The 22,914-nt window shown below is 29.5% G+C and overlaps 1 protein-coding gene across 2 annotated transcripts in view; it reads right to left on the reverse strand.

Annotated features, from left to right (window-relative positions):
* Positions 1 to 22,914, reverse strand: part of LOC110281931 (Brefeldin-resistant Arf-GEF family protein schizo) — a 360,600-nt gene that overhangs the window by 285,182 nt on the left and 52,504 nt on the right. For both annotated transcript variants that reach the window (XM_087149819.1, XM_087149817.1), the window contains exon 2: positions 9,336 to 9,443. In XM_087149819.1, coding sequence (XP_087005945.1) covers positions 9,336 to 9,361 — 26 coding nt within the window. In that variant the 5' untranslated portion in view covers positions 9,362 to 9,443. The remainder of the gene's footprint in view (positions 1 to 9,335; positions 9,444 to 22,914) is intronic.

Raw genomic sequence — 22,914 nt, forward strand, 5'->3', positions numbered from 1 at the left:
ATAAACAATACCTTAAGCAATATAATTCTTAAATACAACTTATTTCATTATTTAGTTAAAAAGCTTATTATTAAGTCTGCAAAAAGGAATATTAAAACATGAATGCTAAATAACACTTACTCGACTATTAACGGTTATTTGATAACTGTCTCGTTTGATGGAATTAATCCATTTTCTTTTAATTTCCTCACATTTTGGAAACCTAAATACGGATACTTTAGGCCCATTTTTATAGTTCCCTTTACATCTTGGAACTACACACGTAAGGGGCATTGTTAAAAGCTGTAAAATAATGCAACATATATTTTTTTGGAATCGTTTAAAACGACACAACCGGCGAGCAAACGATACTGCTAATCAATGAAGAACAAATATTTGAAATTGGCGGCTAATCGCATATCCCCACAGTATGTGACGTCACTAAAAGACCTTGATGATCTCAGCGGCCTTATTTCTCGGTGGCTATGCTCTAACCCATGATCCGTCTACTACAAAGGATATTTAACGTGAGCACTGTGATTGAAGCGAGCCGGTTGCGGAATTCGCATTAACTAGCTATCTCTGTGATTTGAACCCAGTTCACCTCATTGGAAGGTGAACGCTCTATCCCCTGAGCCACCACGACTCTGTTATTGCAAATGATCAGATTTTAACAAACTTGGCGTCATTCAGTCAAAGGTAATGCCGCGGGCCTGGTGGTTTGGTTTACTATGTATATCGGTTTTCGCTGAACAAAATATAGAACACATCCCTAATAGTTCAAACCAGTTTCGTGCAAAAATGTTTTGATGCTAATGATGCAAACTTCTTGATTTAGTGCTTCTGCAAAGGGGAGTGTAACAATACTGCAAGGGGTGAAAAAAATAAATTTAATTTCTAAAAAAAGAAAAAAACATTTTAAGATTTTTATTTATGAAAATTTAAACCTATATTTTAAATTTAGTTTTATGTAATATTAGCTGAAATTATTTCTCGTTAACTATAACTAAATAATCTTTAATTTTTCTCAGAAGTAAAGGAGATTTATAAGTTAATGATTGCAAAACTTGATTAATTTTTTTTGTAAACTATAATTTTATTCAAATCCGATTCATATTTTCATTCCAATTAGGAAATAATATTTTCAATCCTTTCTGTCCATTCGATAAGGTTAAAAGCACTTCTTGACATCAGTTAATTTCAAACTTTTACGGTTAAGTAGGTATATAACAAAAAGAAATTAGCCGTAACTCGCGACTTTACCGACGCTGAAGTATTTAGATTTTAATGTTGACTATTTTCAAGCGTTGTTCACGTATTGTCAAAGTTCTACATTTATTTGATTTTAGTAATAATTTAAAATCTCTCCGACAAACATTAAATCGCACAAACCACCAGAAATGCTAGTTCGGGGTATTTCAGCATAGTAAGCAGCACAAGTATAAAAATTATTTCCGTTTTCTGTCGTGAGATAAGATAGAAATACTTATCCCAATGCTCCATCACGTGCTGTACTACTTCCTCACTCACCTCTCGAGCCGTAACTTGAGAATCGTTATATGTTAATAGTATTCGAAAAACGCAAGCTTCATCCCCAATAATTGGTACTACAGAACGGCACTATGGCACCGTTTATGTTTAAAATTTCTACTAAGTTACTAATTTTAATATTTACTAACTTTAAAATACTACTACCTTTACTAATTTTAAAATTTCCTATGCTTTACATTAACACTAAAAAAAAATTATAAAGGATCAAAAAAATCTAAATAATGATTTAATAATTGGGTACTTGAACTTCAAGAAGAAAATCACGAACAACTACATTTGGATCGATGACGTCAGCGCCAGATGATTGTTTATTTATAAGCAAAATGACGTGTTAAAGTTGAGGTAATTTTCTCCATTATGAGATCGAATGTTAATAAACGTGAAGTTAATTAAATTTACCGCCCTATCGGACAACACATTTGTTGAAATATATTTACTTCCTGTCTACATCTTTTACTTAACTCAGATTTAGTATGTGGTTACGTGTTTTATTGTAACCGTGATATATTTTTGTTTTGTGTACCTGGCAACTCCAATGCATAATTAGTTTATGTTCGGCATGGCTTCGTGCTAAGTAAGAAATATATCTTTGTGCTAAGTAAGAAATATATAATAAAAGAATCGAAATCTTTGTGAAGGAATATAGAATGTGTCACTTAAGAGAATTCCTACTTTACGGTCATGGCTAACTCGAAATAGAATGAAACGAACAGTTGCTATCTTAAGCAAATGCCACGTTTAAACAACCAATAAGAATCGAGTTACCCACACTACGTCACTCGCAGGTATCCCATTTTTATTTCTATAAAAATACAAATTATTCTAAATAAATACTTGACGTATTCTTTCAACACTACTTAATTTATCACTTAAGGCAACCTAACGAAATGATTATAAGCAAACGCTTAACGTATAACTAATTATTTAACACTACTTAAATTATTAAAGACAATCTAACCAAATGAATAACTATAGATTATCGTGTTGCATGTTTTGATAGGGAAATACCATCATTTTCGATGCCACATAAGAGAAATCTATAGTCTATAATTCACATCGTATATTAAATATAATATATATAGAGAGATATATATAGTCTATAATTCACAAAATTGCACAAAATAACAAAACAGCGCAAATCATTGCATAGATAGTCTACTATAGCTCACGAGTCTGCTGTTCGCATGTTTTGACCATATGTTTGTAAAACAGAGTGTCTGATAATGGTGGGGAAAAATCCGAAATTAATTGGTGTTAGAGGATATAATATATTTGGTGTTGTAACGTACAAAAACAAAACACAAAACTTTAATAAAAATTTAATAAGTCAGCTTATTTTCTAAAAATTAAAATATTCTTAATGAGAGAGATTTGTATTAATTCCTTAATTTCATCATTTTTCTGAGAAGAAAAAATGATTTCCTTGTAAAGCATTAAAGAAATGTTTCCTTTACTTAGTTATTTCTTAATATTAATATTTTTTTAAAAAATTTAAATGGAATACATTTATCACCTAGAGCAAATTATCATTCATCGGCATTTTTAATTAAGAAAATTAGCTTATAAGAATAAAAAAAAAACCGGAAATGTACGAAAAATAAAGTAAATTTAATTACTGAGAAATCTAAAATAAGAAAAATATCATTAAATCTTTATGTTGACAAGAAGATAGCTTAAAAAAAACTTAAATATTTTGCAGGATTTTATTAATTATCATAAATATTACATCGAATTAAATGCATGAGTAAAGGAAAGTAATTTTGTTTCAAAGGACGATTACCAAATGAAATTACAATATTTTATTTTAATTAAATGCAATATGTATTTTTAAAGAAATTAATTAAATTGTCGTTATTTTAAAAATAGATTTGGTACAGTTTATTCTATAAATAAACAAATAGGCTCTTTTAATTAAAGACTGTACTTTAATGAAAAAGTGTAAAAATGCGAGTGATATTGAAATATTAAACAATTAAGTAAGTAAAAAATCTTTAATGTATTGAATCGAACGGAAATTAAGGTCCTTTTAAAATAAAGGGATAAAATGAAACTGATGAATAAATAATAGAAGACAGTGTGTAAAATATTAAAAAAAAAATATTATAAGTAACTTCTAATCTTATGATCAAATTTACACTAAGATTCAACCCAGATATTTGGAGTAGCAAACATTAAAATATTAATTAGCACTCGTACAAACGATATTTGAATTCACAAAATCCGGCAGAAAAATCTACTTTCTCTGAATAAACGTATTTTTTGAATATTTAGTTATTTATCTATTTTTCTTTCCTTGAAGAATTTTGTGTGAATCTAAAATTATGGGTACAATCGCAGTCTGGAAAATAAGATACAAATATTTTGCTCAGAACAGTGGCTTTAAGTTAAAAAAAAAAAGATGAAAAAGAAAAGGAGTATTTGTATTGTAGGGGTATTTAACTTTTTTCTGCACTTTAAAACTTAGAACAACTTAGTTTTTAAAACTTAGAACAGCTTAGTTTTTTAAAACTTAGAACAGCTTAGTTTTTAAAACTTAGAACAACTTAGTTTTTTAAAACTTAGAGCAACTTAGTTTTTAAAACTTAGAACAATGAAAATGTTTCTAAAAAATATTTACAAGCTTAAAATTTATAATTGGATGACTAGGGGGAATACTTTTCAAGAAATGAAAGGAATAATGTTCATAAATATGAATTAGTCACTTAATAAGGAAAACGAGTACACATTATTTTCATGCAGGAAGCAAAACCCGCAGCTACCTGTCTCAATTAGACCCTGACCCCAGTTTTTTCCCCTTTCGTCTAAACTCCTATTGAATAAAGTTTGAAATCATAGGTTAAACATAATAAAAAGATTGTTAATGAGTACAGCTATTTGTTAAATACTAATAAAAAATATTTGAATCAGGCACAACAAATATAAACCTTAAAAAAAAAAAGCAAAATTTCAGTTAAGTCATTGAACAACCAATCCTTTCACATCAGAACGAATAAAAAAAATCTTTATGAATACAAAGCGTAAAGAATCTAACATCAACTAATTGTGCACTTGCTTTTGAAACAAAAAGACTGACTTGTCCAAATATTTTTTATGCAAGTATCACTTTCACGAACGACAAAAAAAAAAAAAAAAAAAAAAAAAAATGTATGTTACTTTTCACTTGCCGGAGAAAATGAATCGTGACACGGTCGACAGTTAAGAGATTATAATCTTTATTGGTATGTACCTTAAGAAGGCCATAAGTGTAATATAAACTAAAATAAGTAAAAAATTAGCTTGTAATTTTTATCCCCATATCATTTCCATTTCAGTTTTATCGTCCCTTAAAAGCTGCAAAGAGGAATTTTGTTCAAATTAATATTCAAGTCATGAAAATTTTGATCCTAAACACGTGATAACCTATAGTGACTTGATTGTCTGGTGAAGATTCGATAGTTAGTGACCTTGATGTTAGTAGCTATAGGGTATAATAATTAAACTAGTTAAAGTGACAGTTACTAGGAAATAGGTACAGTTACTTTGATTATATTTTGTTTTAATATATGATAATTAAATCTGATAAAGTGGCAATTACTAGAAACTAGGTAGAGTGACATCGGTTACCTTGTTTTAACATACGATAATTAATTTCACTTGGTAAAGTGACAGTTACATAAAAAATAGGTACAGTTACTTAACATCGTGTTTTAATATATAATAATTAAGCCTTGTGCAGTGACAGTTACTAGAAATAATAAACACGGTTACTTCAATTACGTTTTGTTTTAAGACACGATAATTAAACATGGCAAAGTGACAAGTACTAGAAAATAGATACAGTTATTTTGATTATGTTTTGTTCTAATATATGATAATTAAGCCTGGTAAAGTGGCAATTACTAGAAACTAGGTAGAGTGACATCGGTTACCTGGTTTTAACATACGATAATTAATTTGGCTTGGTAAAGTGAAAGTTACATAAAAAATAGGTACAGTTACTTAACATCGTGTTTTAACATATAATAATTAAGCCTTGTGCAGTGACAGTTAATAGAAATAATAAACACGGTTACTTCAATTACGTTTTGTTTTAAGACACGATAATTAAACATAGCAAAGTGACAAGTACTAGAAAATAGATACAGTTATTTTGATTATGTTTTGTTCTAATATATGATAATTAAGCCTGGTAAAGTGACAGTTACTAGAAAATAGGTACAGTCACTTCGATTACATTTTGTTTTAATATAAAATAATTAAACCTGGTAAAGTGGCAGTTACTAAAAAATAGGTACTGTTACTTCGATTGTAACTTGTTTAAATATATGCCTTGTCAAAAATGGAACACAAAACACTATACGCATTAGGGATCGCAAATTATAAAAGAAAAGCTTTGTTTTTCTTTAAAGAAAAGAAAAGCAAAACGTTTCCTTGGAATCTACCGAATAACTAGTAAACATGAAAACTAGTTAGATTGCTAGATGGAATCTGGAAGTGTTTCTAATAATCGGCTTAACTGTTCTCGGTTTTATTCTAGCAATCAAGAATATTTTTACATTTTCAGTGCCCCTATTCTCTATGGCCATTTCTTAGATTTCGATACTGCCTTTGTTTTTTTCCTAGCTTAGATATAATGCGTAACCTTATATACAAGAGTGAAATTAGAAAATTTCGATACTGATCAGCGACAGCTGCTATTTGAAACATGTAGCTACTTTTTTCAAAAATTAAATTTTTTTTTAATTGTTTAAAAAAAAACAGTAGATGTTAATAAAGCAAGGTATTTCTTTTAAAGCATTTCTCAAAATATGGTAACCTTTAAAAAATTCCTTTTCTAAAATAAAGAAATATTTTAAGAAACAAGCATAAAATAAAGTAAATTTCAGAATATCATAAATTATTCATAAAAATGCCATATTCATTTTAAAAAAATGAAATGCAAAGGAGTGCATTTTTGGCGAGAAAAGTGGCGATTTGTAGACAATTTTTCAATAGCCCCTTGCTATATTTGCCATCAGTTGGTTTAACTTCCATAATAATTTTTTTTATTCGCTTATAAACACAGAAATTGTCAGATTTTTTTTAAAAGATAAGATATGCTCTATTTTTTTTTCTCTTTAAATTGCTTAAAGCAAGAAATGTTACTCTGGTACAAAAGTGTAAATACCTGTAGCGTTTGATTTATTATTATTAGAATCATTTGGTATCTATTCTAACTTCTAATAGTTATGGGCTAGTTTATGCAAAAAAAGTTTGCTATATGGAATGGTATTACTATTGAAATTATAGTTTAAAATTGTATATAAGTATTCACGGAAAATAAAAGAATCAGTCTACAATCAATTTTTACTTTCGTTTTTTCCCCTCCAATGAATTAAGATAAGCAGAATTATTCATTTTTTAACTGCTAAAATTAATCAAAACACATTGTTTATAAAAAACGACCAATAATTCGTCAAAATTTTATAAATTTCGCGATGGTATGTAAAATGACCAGACTTAAAATAGAGATTAATGAATTTTGAATTTAATAAGTTCGTAATGACGCTAGTGAATTGCAGGGATTATTAGACTAATCCAATTGTCCTCCCAATGTTTTCGATTCGAGAACTAGAGCGTAAAATCGTGTGTTTTGTCGTTTCTTGTGAACTTTCAAGATGAAAATCTCACGCATTTAAGGTTAGTGTAGAATAAGAATTCCCTTCGGCAAACGTATATTCGTCGCATTGTTACATGGGGAAAAATAGAAAAGAATTCCCTAAAAACAATGAAAACTTGTCTGCACAATTAAATCCAAAGTGAGCTTCGATTTACGTCTGAGGAGGAAAAAATATTTATTGTTTTCAGAAGTAATTGAAATTATTTTTCGCAAAACTTCAATAAAACACGATTATTATATCCGTAAAATGGAGTGCTTTCGAATATTGTATCAATATATCCGAAGCAAACTATATTAATACAATAGTGTGAGGAGCACTAAAAAAATTACAAAAAATTTACAACAAATAAAATAGAGCGCATTAAGTAAAAATATCGCGTTAAAACAGAAAATAAGTAAAGAAAAAACAGAATAAAACATAAAGCGATTAGCGAATTCAAAATGAACTTACATGAACAGGAAAATTTTCAGGAATGATTAAAAATATTTTCGTAACAAGATTGCTAGATTATAAAATATGAAAACAGGAGCGCAAATTGAGGTAAAAGCGTAAATGGAGTGAAGTTTGATTTATAGTGCGTTCTTACTGCAGTACTAAAGTGGGTTTGATTTGTTAGTTACCAAGGATGGGCCCGAAAATGGATGTGCGCAAGGTAACATTATACTGGATAATTTAAAGAAGTGAACAATTAATAATTTCTGAAAATTAATAATTTTGGAAAATTAATTTTTATTTAAGAAGAAAATAAAATAAAATAGAAAAGAGAAAGAAACATGAATTGCCTGCTTTGCACATAATTTTAGCCACGGACTTGCCCGAAATGGATTTGCACACGGTAAAAATTATATAAATTAACAACAGAGTTTTTTAGTAAATTTATTTACAGAAATATACGATTAATTCAATGATTTTATATAACATTTTATTGCATTAGTTAAGTATCCATTGTTTTTTTATCAAATTTTTCAAGAGTTTGTCTATTTGTTTCATGGATAAATAAACACTACTATTTATTCTTTTAATTCTATTCATTTGATTAAAAATGGTGTTTAAATAGATGTTCTTAGAAACATTTGAATTCGAAGCTTATTTATATTAAAATAAAAATGATTTCTTTTATCGTATAAATAAATCAACAAAGCAGATATTTTCTTCTTTTATAATACCCAAATCCAAAAAATTGAAATTAAAATTATCATCATGATTACGAAGCAAGATTAATTTCCTCGGGGAAAAATATTATTTAATAAAATATTATAATCTTTAAAATTAAAGATAATTAAATCATCAATAAATCTAAAAACAAATTTAATATCAAAAGTATAATTTTTTTCATAATAATGCAAAAATAAGTTAGCTAAGAGAGATGAAAAATTAGATCCTTTTGGTATTCCATCAATTAGAAGAAAAATGTATTTTCTATTTTAAAGATAATTATCAAAAAGACAAAAATTAATTAAAATTTTCCAATAATCAAAATCGCAATTAAGGATATTTTTTTAAAATCATAGTAATAATTCAAAAGGACATCTTTTAGTTTAGAAAGGGGAATGCTATTGAAAAGATCCTGGAAATCAAAAGTCGCAATAGAATTAATTTTATTATGTTTAATAAATTCTAAAATCAGTTGATTATTAGTGACAATCCAAGAAAAACCTTCCTTAACAATATTGTTAATAATTTTATTCAGAGTAATAAAAGAAAATGGTACCAGGTTTAGTTATGTAAGTAATAGACCCACATGTGATTGTTCTAAATTTTATAGGAATTTTAAGAAATTTAGGACTGATAATTAAGTAAAGAAATTGTATATTGCTAACTTTAGTTTTTAACCTCTTATATAAAGCTAACATTTTTTTAATGACAACATTATTATCTAAATTATTAATTTTCCAACTGATTTTTTCTAATGCATGCAATTTTTATGCGACTATACACATTTTGTTCGCAGACATGACGTTATTAATTATTATTATTATTGTTATTCTTTCGATTTTATATTATTAATTTTAGAAAATTTTCGCAATATCCTGCTTTTTAATTTCAAGAATAAAATATAGTAAAATGCGAATTTACAACAATAATAAAACAATGGTGGCGCCATCTATTATGTCTATTTAGCAATAGAGAATTACATAAAACGCGCTATTTAAAAATAAAACATACCTAGAAAATGCATCGTTTTCATCCATGGAGGAGGGTTGCTCTTCTGTATCAGGAGTTGGAAGAGGAATCTCCCCACTAATCGATGATTGTTGAGATATTGTAGGTGTTCTGTAAGAAAGAAGCCAAAATTAGAATGAATTCAACCAACAAAATTGTAACGTTTTAGAGAAGAATTTATTAAAAATTCTACTACACAGAAATAAGATTAGAGAAACATTTTAATAATTTTCGGGTGAGATGAGAGTCGTTTCCTAGGGGAGTAAAAAGAAAGCATTAAAAATTTTTTTTCTTCGAGATTTTCATTGATGCATGTGATTAAAACAGCAAAAAATATTTTTTTAATACAAATTCTAATACTTTTTTTAAACAAAAATGTATTTTTAAAAGTTTTTTTAATAGAAAGATTATTTTGAGAAAAAATTACTTTATATTTGCGATTATAATCGATCAGTTATCTAAGGAAATGAAAGAGCTAAGTCCCCACTGTTCACTGCCGCTCTGCAACCGGCATGATTGCTCCACAATAATTGTTGTTTCTTTGGATAAAATAGCTTTTTCTATGAAAGTTGAAATTATTCACTTAAAATATATGAAAGAAAAAGAATTCTGTTTGCTTACGCTTGTGACTCCCTTATGATTCTATGAAGATCTACTAAGGAAAAATAATTTTTCTAAATAATCATAAAGTAACAATTAAAATTAACGGTACATTATTATAACAAATTTAGTAAGTTCACAACCGTCATTTAATATTTTTGCTTGCCAAACAGGCCTACGTATTAAATATAATTTGTGCATGCATCACATTAAGATCACATGTTGATATTAAGTTCCAAATCGATTAACGAACTCTCTTTATGACTCAGGCTATAGAGAGCTCGCCTTCCAATGAAATAAGTAGTAGTAGTTACTTAACGTCGCACTAGAGCTGCACAATGGGCTATTGGCGACGGTCTGGGAAACATCCCTGAGGATGATCCGAAGACAAGTCATCACAATTTTGATCCTCTGCAGAGGGGATGGCACCTCTGCTTCGGTAGCCCAACGACCTGCACGCGAAGTCCAGCACTTTACGGTAGAACAGTTTATCGAGGACCAATGCCGCACACCCTCGGTCCCTACGCAGACTGATCCAAATATGTCACCCACCAGCACACTGACCGCAGCCAGTGATGCTTGACTTCGGTGATCTGCTGGGAATCGTGTCTTAACGATCAGTCCACTGCGGGACCTCCTTCCAATGAAATGAACATAGTTCAAATACCAGCGATGGCTGGTCTATACGAATTCCGAACCCGGCTTGTACCGACCACAGTGCTGACGTAAAATATCCTCCGTGGTAGACGAATCATGGGTTAGAGTCCTCTTGCCGTTGATTGCTGCTTAGTTCTATCATTAAGTCCTCCACGAAAGCAAATTTCTCCCAATACTTAATCTAGAAGTTCCTTTGTCTTCTGCGTTAAGTTCAAATTAACAAGGCTACGGAGTTGAACATTGGGAGTCGTAAACCCGAAATTGGATCGGCTGTTCAACGACCGTTATGAAATAAAATAAAATGGTGATGAATAATAGCATATTAATGCTCCAAAAATAATAATTGTAAAATGGTTTCTAAGTTTGGACATCGATTCAAAAATGTTCATCTTTAAATGTAGTGTAATAAGGTATAATCTAGGAAGCCATAAAGCGGGAGAAGATTTTCGTCACAAATTCTCTTCCTCCTTCATTACTAGTTTAAAAGAAAGAAAAAGTAAGTTCAGGCAAAAAATACCTAGAGTAAGTTATAAAGTTTCAAATGCTCAAAAAAATACTTCAAAATATTAAAATGCCAACAAATTATTAGAAGAGAAATTCTCTTTTGCGTAATCCTAAGTTGTTTTCTCATCATTTATTTTCATTTGCATATATTAAAATTTTGCTTTCAGCATTTGAAGCTTCATGGCTTACTCTTAAGTTTGTCTAAACTCACTTTTTTCTCAAATTTTTAATTAGTAATGAAGAAAAGAGTGAAATTGCCAGGAAAAGTTTCTTACACGGTATGGCGTCCTATTAAGCTCTTAATTTAGAAAGCACTTAAAATCAAAATCGTAATCATAGTTGTACGAGCCTTTAGATTATGGATTTTCTTTATTTTATTAATTTTATGTTGATGACAACCAAAGTGATATGAGAATCAATGTGGAAAAACTGGATCGTACCATGTGATTTTTCTGGCCACTGAAAATGCACCGACAAACTGTGTTAAACCATCACGTTATATAGAGAAATGCGAATGGAACTTGTTTAGGAAGATTGGGGGTTCTACCAAAAAAAAAAAGGGTCGAACATTGAGGGGTGCATAGCAGGGCTCGAAAAACCGACCGTCCTCGGCAGTCAAAAATTCATCGCGGACAACGAATTTCTCGAATCCGACATCCGCGCGGACGGCCATTTACCCGTTAATGTTCGTGATACATTTTCAATTTTTTGTTATCTTACTAATCAAGAAATTCCACGAAATTCCTTCGTCAGACCAACTGCGCATGCCCACGTAATCGGTGAACAAAAGAAAAGTTTGCTCTGCCGTGATAGCCTGGTCGGTAGGGCGCTGGGCCCATGTCCGAGATACTTAAATCTGTCGAGTCGCAACAGTCCACCATGTTCCCATAACAAATCAATACCTCTGGGGGTACTGGATTGGAGATCGATCGTTCTCTGATTCAGGTCAAAATTACGATCTGTGGATGAATGAATGGATGTATGAATGGGTCCACCCTATAAACGGGTGTGATGTGGCAGAAGTCAAATTCTTGGCCATAGATGGCTCCACTGAAAAACAAGAAACGCACACTCTGCCTTAAATTTGCTCGGTTTCACCAAGCAGGCTTGCTAGTATGGCAAGTAGCATTAGAAACAACAACAACAAAGTTTGCATTTGGACTGGCAATGCATTGTGCTTCGGCATGTGCCTTGTGGAACTGGCAAACGTCATATATGAGTCATTTAAAAAACGCAGTACCCTCGGATAAATTGACATTCCAGATAACCTGACCTTTGTCATTTAAATTAATTTCATAAAAGAAATAAATTTCATAAAAGAAATACTAGGTTACTATTAGTAACCTAGTATTTCCTTTATTACTGCATAATGTTATCCTAGCATTTGTAATCCTAGTAACTACTGATTCATTGTGCAATTTATATAAATTTTTGTAATAAATAAGAGAAAATTATATTTTTATTTATTTAGAAGCTACGGGTTAGTTTCAAAGGAGGACTGATACTACATTGTTGGACAAGCCGTCCTCGGGGACGAGTAAATTTTCTGAGTTTTTTCGAGCCCTGCTGCATAGCCAGAAAAAAAAAGAGATCAACTGTTCTAAAGATCAGAACATCGAAAAGATAGCATGAAAAGTTACACCCGTAAAAGAATTTGAACATTTAAACAGTCATCACGAACACCAAATATAAGTGACCTCTACCACAAAAAGCCAAACAAACCGCTACGAAGCAAAGTAACATAAAAGCAATAATTAATTAAACGTGATAATTATCGAACAATTAAGCCATTTCTTTATACCGTTAAAAATTAATAACTTTTCTTTTATTAACCAAAGATCTTCTAATACACTACGCATAAATTTAATCAAAAAAGAAACATGGTGACTTAGAAGCGATTAACTTTTCAAGAAAAAAATAAATTGAATTTATCAAGTAGCGGACCATTTTCATGGTACATCAAACTTAAGTAGGCAGGGCTTAGAAAACTTCGTAATTTAGTTATCCGGAAGGCTTAGGGCAACGACTCAAAAGGGAAATTAGATTTTTATTTCTTGTCTTGGCCCTGAGGAAAAGCCTTTTTTTTTTTTTTCATGAGCTGCTTTGAGAAATTACATATTCTCTTCTTATGTATTAAACGTCAGATGTTTATTCGGATAACATCAATTATAACTCCTTATTTCGGCAAAAGGTTCACATATACTCGTTAAGTATTTATTTTTCTTTTTTTAAACGTAATTTAATGCTTTTCATAAACGAAAAAGAAAAGGATGCAAAAAATAAACTCAGCAACAATATGATCAAGCAATTACGCTCTAACATTAATATCTCTTCCAGTAAAAGCTCACGAGAAAGAAAAAAAATTACAAACGAGTAAAATACTTTTCTAATGATTTTTTTATCGTTCCCTGAAACTGCATACCTTTTTTTCTTCCGCTTTCAATTAAATGAGCACATATTAAATACCAAATCAAGCGATGCTACGATATCTGACCAAAAAAAGCAAAACGTTTTGGATTGAGTACACTGTTTAAATACACACGATTGCATTAATATAGGAGTGAATCCAGGAAAAAATACGATAAATTGTGCTTAAAGTGAAAAGAAAATGGTGCTAGAAACTATGTCTGACACAAAAAAGATCGAGGTAACAGAACTTAAAGGTCACTAGGGAGGGATTAAACAGTATTTATATGAGAAAGGTAATTCACTTTAAAAGAACAATTCAAGGTGTTTGGGGAAAACTTCTGCCCTGTTATGTCCATCGCGTAGCAACCACAGTGAAAAATCTGACAGCGGCAGGGAAAAATAAAAAAATTGTTTTAAATTCCTCTCAATTACCTCAGCGACGAACAGCGATTTGACAAAAAAAAAATTCCGAACAGTGAAATATTTTCCTGAACACCGCAGAATGTTCCCTTGCCAGAATCACGCGAAAGTAGAACTATCCATCCTTGCCGCATATTCAATTAAGTGCCGGGAAGAAAGATGATCTTACCTATCATATAAAAAATTCCAAAGCTATGAAAAAATGTTTAAAAAAAAAATGTCAAGCTGATTATTTTTCCTGCACTAATTATATAAATAAATACTAATATTAAATTAAACTTGACTCGCGAAAATCCGAGTTCCGTTTCCTCTATTCTATCTCCAAATAAAATTGTTTGCTTCTTCTCAAAGAATATTTTTTCACATAAATATAGCGGAAAAAGAAAGTGTGAAAGCAGTTCTTTTGTTTTTTCCCCCCCAAACCGGGAAAAAGGGAAGAAGAAAAATCCCTCCTTACAGTTTCCTTTCTCCAAATCTCTTTATCACACCTTTCTATTCCTTATTTCCTGCATTATTGAACGAGTGAATCTATCTTGAGGATTCGGAGGGAAATGAAACGATCATCAGATGCGGAAAAGTCCTTTCCACCCACCCCCTTTACTGAGGGACCCTTCAATGCCTCCCCCCCCCACACTTACACACCGGCCTCTCTCATTTCGAAATTCAGTGAAGAAGTGAATTGAAATTTTTTAACATCCCATTCATTTTTGTCGAAAGTCGGGAATACTAATTGGATTTTTTTTCCCATAAATTTGTGAAGTAACAATTTTATTTATTTATTTATAATTATTTTTTTAATGTTCAAAATTTGTTTTTTGCATGAACTTAAAACTGCTAAGTTCAGGGGTTTCAACCTGCAGGTCGAAACTCTCGGTGATATTTTGATTTATTGAGTAATCAAAAAGATCTGTTACAATTTAAAATACTTAGTTCAGTAGTTTCCAATCTAAGGGGTCGAGACAGGTTTGGGTGGTGTTGTGATATATTGAATGATTAAAAAGATTTGCAATAATTTAAACTGCTCAGTTCAGAAGTTTCCAACTTATGGGTCATAACAGAGATTTGGCTGGTATTTTGATGTATTGAATAATTAAAAAGATTTGTAATAATTTAAACTATTCAGCTCAGAAGTTTCCAGCCTATGGATCGCAACAGAGATTCGGCTGGTATTTTGATTCATAGAATGTTAAAACAGATTTGTATAATTTAAACTGCTCAGCTCAGAAGTTTCCAACTTATGGGTCATAACAGAGATTCGGCTGGTATTTTGATGTATTGAATAATTAAAAAGATTTGCAATAATTTAAACTGCTCAGTTCAGAAGTTTCCAGCCTATGGGTCGCAACAGAGATTCGGCTGGTATTTTGATTCATAGAATGTTAAAAAAGATTTGTATAATTTAAACTGCTCAGCTCAGAAGTTTCCAACTTATGGGTCATAACAGAGATTCGGCTGGTATTTTGATATATTGAATGATTAAAAGGATTTGCAATAATTTATACTGGTTATTTTGGGTCACGACTAAAATCTGGGTGGGATTTCTTTAAATGTTGTAAAATATTTTTAATAATTTTAACCACTTAGTTCAGGAGTTTCTAACCAAAGGGTCGGGAGAGATATTTGGGGAAAACTTTGCTTAAAAAGAAATATGCAAAAACATTTGTAATAATTTTAAACTGTTTAATATAGCGGTCTCGAAACTATAGCTCGCAATATAAATTTCGTTTTATTTTAAATTTTTTTTCCATTACTCAAAATTATTTGTAATAAATAATTTAAACTGGATAATTCGGAGTTTCTACCAACCAAACTTAATAGATGCGCAGACCAGAGACGCTTAAATTATGTGATACTCTGGTACTTTATCAAATTTACCCAAAAAATAAAAATTAAACTATCATCATTACTATTTTTAAACCTTTATAATTTTTTTTTGTTTTAAACGTACAGTTTCTATAGCTAAATAGTGACAATAATAATACGTAATAATAAATAACTTGATGAAACTTCCAAATATGACTCTCACAGTTCTTAAAAGTTAATTGACACATGGTTATCTGACATTAATCTTGCGCATAATTGTTATAGTCAATAGATTTTCCAATATATCAAGCACATACAGATTATTATTATTTTTTTTTTGATCTACCGTATATTTATCGAGATGCCTCCATTTTAACCCTTAACGGACCGGATGTATTTCAAGTATGCCTTCCACCAAGAATAATTATAATAATTATTAACAATAAGTATAACTCTGCAAACACTTATTAAAAAAATATTTGTAAATATAACAGTAAACGCAATCATGAAAATACTAAAATGATTTGCCCCTATAGTAAAAAGTGCCATGCCATATATATGGCGGCATTGGCATCTCGTTTATCGAGATAGCGTTAAAATAATGCTAATTGAACGCTTTGTAGAACACATTAGCTACCTGGGAAACGTTTAGTCGTTTCATTCTTTATTCCAACATTCTGCAAAAATTCCAAATGTCAAACGTACATACTCGTATTCCGCATAGAAAGAATGCTAAAATCAATGAACCAGGGCATAAAAATTAATTTGATTTAATAACATAATTTATTTTTAAGACTTAAGACACAGAAAAAATATTTTTAAAAACTCTTTTTATAAGAACAAGAATTTTATACATAAGGTAATTTCTATTTGTTTTCTAAAACCTCATATTTTTAATTAAATATTTCAAACATTAAATTTATTTATTTATTTGATTACAAATATATTTCTACAGCTTCAAAGGTCGCATACTAAATGTAGCCACCTAAAGCTTTTCTTTTATGCATTTTATGCTAATTAGTGATTTGTAATTTAGTCCGTACAGTAAAATTAATCCCAAAAGCCCTGTCAAAATAAATGTTTGAAGTAATACATAATATAGGGAAATCTCCAGGATAAACCACCCCTATGTAGTGACCACCTCCATTTACGACCCCGTTGGGGAGGCAAGGAATTTTTTCCATAGACTTTGTGTTGAAAAGACCATTAAAACCTCTCCCAGCGACCGGGCAAATCTCTGCACCAAATGCGGAAAAGGTCAAGTAAGAAAATACAAAATAAATCCCAAAATAAAAAATATTAACAAAACAAATATGTGGATTAAAATATATTCAAAATACTTGTGTAAGGCTCTTACATAGAGAGCCCGTTTTGACGATATTTAAAAAAGATTTACAACCTCATGTTGCAGTCAGAGTACACTAAGGACGATGACTATTATTTATTTTTAGAGTTGAAAGTTAAATTAATAAACATAAGTTTTTAAATAAAAAAAAAACTAATCATCTCAAACAAACAAACCTCTTCTCATCTTTTAAGGCTAGCTAATTTTTATGATATAAAAATAAACACAAATTTAAACAAAAAAAAACATAATTGTTCACTTATTTAAAATAGTTCTATCATTCATAAATGGTCAACTTGTTTTTTATTTAATTATATCAGTAGGGATCATTTTTATGGACGCTAAATTTTATTTACTGATCCGTCTTTTCATGACGCCAACAGATTTCCGGACCAAGAAAATGACGCTAACTAAAATTAAAATCGTCTAAGTCATTGGAAGTAAAACGACCCTAAAATCGACCATTTTATTGTGGAACACAGAGTGGCCGCTCCCAAGAAGTTTCACTGTATTTGTGAAGCAATTCTAACATCAATGAAATCATAGTGAACATTAATATTTAAAAGTTTTGTATAAAACGTTTTATTCAAAAATAAAAATGCATTCTTTCCAAAATATAGACTTACTTTCAATTATAAAAGCAATAAAGAATTCAAAACTATATTTAACGGAATAAATTTGTTCGATTTAAAATTTTCAAACAATACAATCGGAACAATGTCCCCCCCCCCCAAGTTTCACATTGAGCGGTCCCAATGGTGTTAACCAAATATTTTTTTTTCTCTTTGCATTGTACGTCACGATGATAACACATTGACTGAAACTCAATAATGCGGCGTTATAGCAATTACGTAAAGTGGATCTGCCAATATTTTGTTAACCAAAATCACTCTTCCCTTATAGGGAATTGACTTTGAATTCTATTACAATGAGAGGGATTTTTCTCTCCGCGCATCTACTTTATCCCCCACAATCTAAACCATCTGCGAAAGTTCGCAGGATTATCTTATACAAAAGAGAATTTATGTGGAAAGTTAGTGTGGAAAAAAACCCCAGCACAAATTAAGTATCCTGATAAGTTTTTTACATAGCTATTTTTAAGCGTTTGTTTTAGAATTAAAAATAAAATTTTTTAAGTTATTATCTTCTCCTGAGAACCAGCGTCCAATATATCGGACAACATTTGATATGATTTTGTTATATAAAAAATATTCGTTTATTATTTTTTTCTGGTTAGTATGCATTTTCAAAGCGATTGTTTTTATAAGAATATAATTGGTTTTACCAAAAAGGAGTAAATAAAGCACGCACATCACGATAGTTTTTATCTGCAGAATGAAACCACGTGACTAGAGGGTGAATTAAGAGAAAAGTTTTCTACTCTCCGTTTCTCCTCGTTATTTCAGTGAAAGAAAATCGATACGGGAATATAAATTATAAGAAATTAAAAGAAAATTATAAGAAAGGTAAGAAAAAAAAGGAGTTAAAGGAAAATTATAAGAAAGATAAGATATTTGATTCAAGTAACCTTTAGGAAAGTTTTATTTCGCATAAGTATCTAATTATATGAATCTATTGGGTATTGTTTCACGAATAAAATGTAAACAACAAGATTCATTTCGAGAAGATACTACAATATGTGAAATTTGCTAAAGGAAAAAATTTATCATTTTCTAGCAATAATTAAAAACAATTTAATTAACTTTAATTAATCGAATTCTTTTTTTAATTTATGAGTTAACTTTTTTTCAAGCTAGATACTTTTTAGTAAAAATTACATTTTCTGCCCTTATTTAAAGTTCAGGTTCCAAAAAGAATGATTAAAAACGTTTATTTAGATACGTTGATAAAAATAACTATTTTTATTATTAATTATAATTATCGTGATTACAGCATAATCTTTACATTTCTTTCTTTCACGTGACAACAAAAACGCGGGGATTTCTCTATCTAAATTGGCAACAATAAATGTAGTTTCAATTCATTTTGTTAGTTAGTCATAGTGGTGTTAAATAGTCAGTTATACGTTAGGCATTTATTTAGAATAGTTTTTCTATTTTCATAGAAATAAAAACTTAGTTACGAAGTAATTATTTATAGTAAGCTTTGATCCTTTCTAAAATGGCTGTACAAAATTTAAACACAAACGGTAATAAGATCAGAGTTGCCACCGGCGACTATGTAAAATGTGGTAGAAACTCAATTCACTTTTATTTATTTATTATCTCTTTGAGTATTCAATCGTATCTACCACTATGACTTACATTTAATATTATTCATATAAAAATTTTTTTTTGCATTCGCTTTCAACAGTAAACTGTAAAAAATATGCTTTAAAAAGTTGCTAATTTTAATTTCCTTTAAGAAAAATTTAATGATGATGTAGCAGTTTTCCATTGTTGTCCGTGCATTTTTATTGGCCGTAAAATCACGTGGTAGGATCCAGTTTTTCATTATCATTTCCATATTGTTTTGGTTGTCATCAGCATAAAAATTAATAAAAGTCACGAAGGTAATTCGCGATCGCAACGAACTATAGGGGGCGTTGTTGTATGAGACACATACCTGCGATTTCTATATGAACCGTCATTCAGTTACTCTGTAGACGTCTTTAATGTAGCGTGTAGCATTGTAACGTTCCTTCTATAATGTGGCTTATTAAATTTAAAAAAGAAAAATATCCTTTCTTATACAACCGAAAACAAAATGGTATCTCTTCTTTTTTTTTTAAAGAAGGAACATCCAAAACACTTCTGAAAAATATTTGTAAATAAACAGAAAAAAATATGTATCTTCTTATTAGAGTTAAAACCTAATGCCTGAGAAATAGTTTTACTAAATTTAATGATATAACCTGAAAGGCCAATTTAAACTTTACATTCCATAGTTTTAAGAATCATATTACTTCAAACATTAAAATAAGCAAAAAGTATACATAAGCTTCATAATTTTATGTAATTTAATTTTGTAAATAAAGATTTTTGACAAGTAATTTTATCAAAAAATTTTAAGTTTTAATAAAAATCATTATTTGGAAACTGAAAAACGTAAGGTAAAGAATGCTTACGATACAAAACAACAAAAAAAAGCAATTCTAAAAATTCCTTATATTAAAATAAACAACTTTCATGTTTTTTTCTTTTTTGATTCATAATCGGACGTAGAAAACCATTCTATAGAAAACTATCATCAAGAAAAAAAGCTACTTGAAAGTAAAAAATTTTATTTTATAAAAAATAACACTTACCTGCTTTATAAATCAGAAGAATTCCAAAATGATTTGTTCTTCGATTTTTGTTACCATTTTTTAGTGCTACGAAAATGCGTCTTTGGGATTTGCCAAAAATAGAACAAGATGCAATTTTACTTTTTCTGGACGGAAATATTTTGCCCATTGTCCACCGAAATCCGATAAACTACTTTGATTTTAAATAAAGTGTTTCGTTTTATGATTTGTCACAAAAATTTTAGGTGTAGATTGGCGGCACTTAAAAACAGCCAAATCTGTAGCTGCTGTGGCATTAATACATAAGTACCAAATTTTTATTCATACTTTTCTGAATCATATTACTTGAAACATTAGAATATGCAAGAATTATACATAAACACATAATGTTATACCATTTATGTTTTCAAAAGAACTATTTTGACAAAAAATTTTATCAAAAAACTATAAACTATAAAACGGAAAATAAAGAATTCTTAGGATAAAAAACTATTTTAAGAATTCTTTACATTGAAATAAAAACTTTCATATAGTTTCTTTTCTAATTATTCTTATAGTTCTTAATCAGACGTAAGAAACCATTCTGTAGAGAACTATCATCAAATAAGAAAAAAAAGTTTTACAAGCTAATTTTTTATTATAAAAATCATAACACTTACCTTCTTTATAAATCCGTAGAGTTCCGAATGAAATGTTCTTGGTTTGAAAGTTTTATTTTCAAATAATATGTGCATAGATTATCCCTTTATTACTTTTAGATAACATACCACGACACATCAAAATTTTATAATTGTAAGATCTCGATATGAATTTAAATATGTAGCTTAAAAACAGAACAGCTGAATTCTAGTTGAAATTATCTATTCTTTCAAAACTAAGAAATACGTACCAAGAAAACGATAAAAAATTTATTAATCATCAGCACAAATGACACTATTTCAAGTAATTTGGTTGATTCTTTATTGTTGTTTTCCGAATTATATAGATACAGAAATATATTCTGTTCTATAACAAAGAAGAATTCTATAACTATTGCAGTTCTTGACGTTCTGAATTCACATTTCTTTATTGGAATGACGAAAGCAATGTTGACTTCATTTTAATTTGTAATGAATTGAAGACAGAAAAAATTATTTCACCGTAATATTCACATCTGTAACAGCAAGTGATCATGAAACTGTAAGTTATGTTGTTGGTAATAGAAATGTAAAAATTATTGAGAAATTGTTCTTCAAATGCTTGGCGTGATCTGCTTCAATGTTTGGCATGTTCTGGTTAGTTTTTTCAAGTTCTTCAGCTGTTCCTTAGGGAAATTTTGATTTTTATTTGCTGCTAAGAAAATGGCGTCCGTCATGGAAGATGATTTTGATGGAACTAAATGAAAACGTGATAAATTAATGTCTGATATTTACAGGCTCCCAATAGAGGGCGTACTCGAGCGTTGCGATCGCGAATTATTTTTATATAAATATTTTTGTGTCTCTAATTTAAGGTTATTTTCCTGAACTGCTATTCGCGTGTAAATATCAGACATTAATTTATCACGCTTTCATTCAGTTCCATCAGAATCACTGGCAGAGTCGGTCGCCATTTTCTTTGCACGAAATAAGAAGCAAAATTTCCCTAAGGAAAAAGACGAAAAGCTTGAAAAAACTCTCCAGAACATTGTTAAATCTATCAGAAACAGAACACGCCAAACATTTGAAGAAAATTCCTCAATAATTTTCAACTTCTATTATCAACAAACTTAAAACTGATAACTTCCGATTTCGCTATCGCATACTGTTACAGATGTGTGTTTTAAGGTAAAATGCATTTCTTCTGTCTTCAATTCATTAAAAATTAAACTGAAGTCAACATTTCTTTCGTCATTCCAATAAATAAATGTGAATTCAGAACGTCAAGAACAGCAATTGTTATAGAATATTCTTCTTCGTTATAGAATGGTATATATTTCTGTATCCATATAATTCGGAAAACAACAATAAAGAATCATCCAAATTACTTGAAATAGTGTCATTTTTGCTGATGATTAATAAATTTTTATCGTTTTCTTGGTAAGTATTTTTTAGTTTTGAAAGAATAGATAATTTCAATTAGAATTCAGCTGTTCTGTTTTTAAGCTACATATTCAAATTCATATCGAGATCTTACAATTATAAAATTTTGATGTGTGGTATGTTATCTAAAAGTAATAAAGGGATAATCTATGTACATATTATTTGAAAATAAAACTTTCAAACGAAGAACATTTCATTTGGAATTATAAAGAAGGTAAGTGAAAGATTTTAATAATAAAAAATTAGCTTGTAAATTTTTGTTTATCTTAGTTGATAATAGTTCTCTACAGAATGCTTTTTTATGTCTGATTAAGAACTATAAGAATGAAAAGAGAAACAATATGGAAGTCTTTTATTTCAATATAAGGAATTTTTAAAATCGTTTTTTTTTATCCTAAGAATTCTTTATTTTACGTTTTCTAGTTTATAATTTTTTGATAAAAATTGTTGTTAAAATAATTGTTTTGAAAAATTAAATGGTATAAAATTATGTGCTAATGTATACTTCTTGCATATTCTAATGTTTGAAGTAATATGATTCGGTACTTACGTAATAAC

This window comes from Parasteatoda tepidariorum, chromosome 8 (genome assembly GCF_982258835.1).
Source record: "Parasteatoda tepidariorum strain Cologne lab strain chromosome 8, Ptep-v5.0, whole genome shotgun sequence".
Lineage (NCBI taxonomy): Eukaryota > Metazoa > Arthropoda > Arachnida > Araneae > Theridiidae > Parasteatoda > Parasteatoda tepidariorum.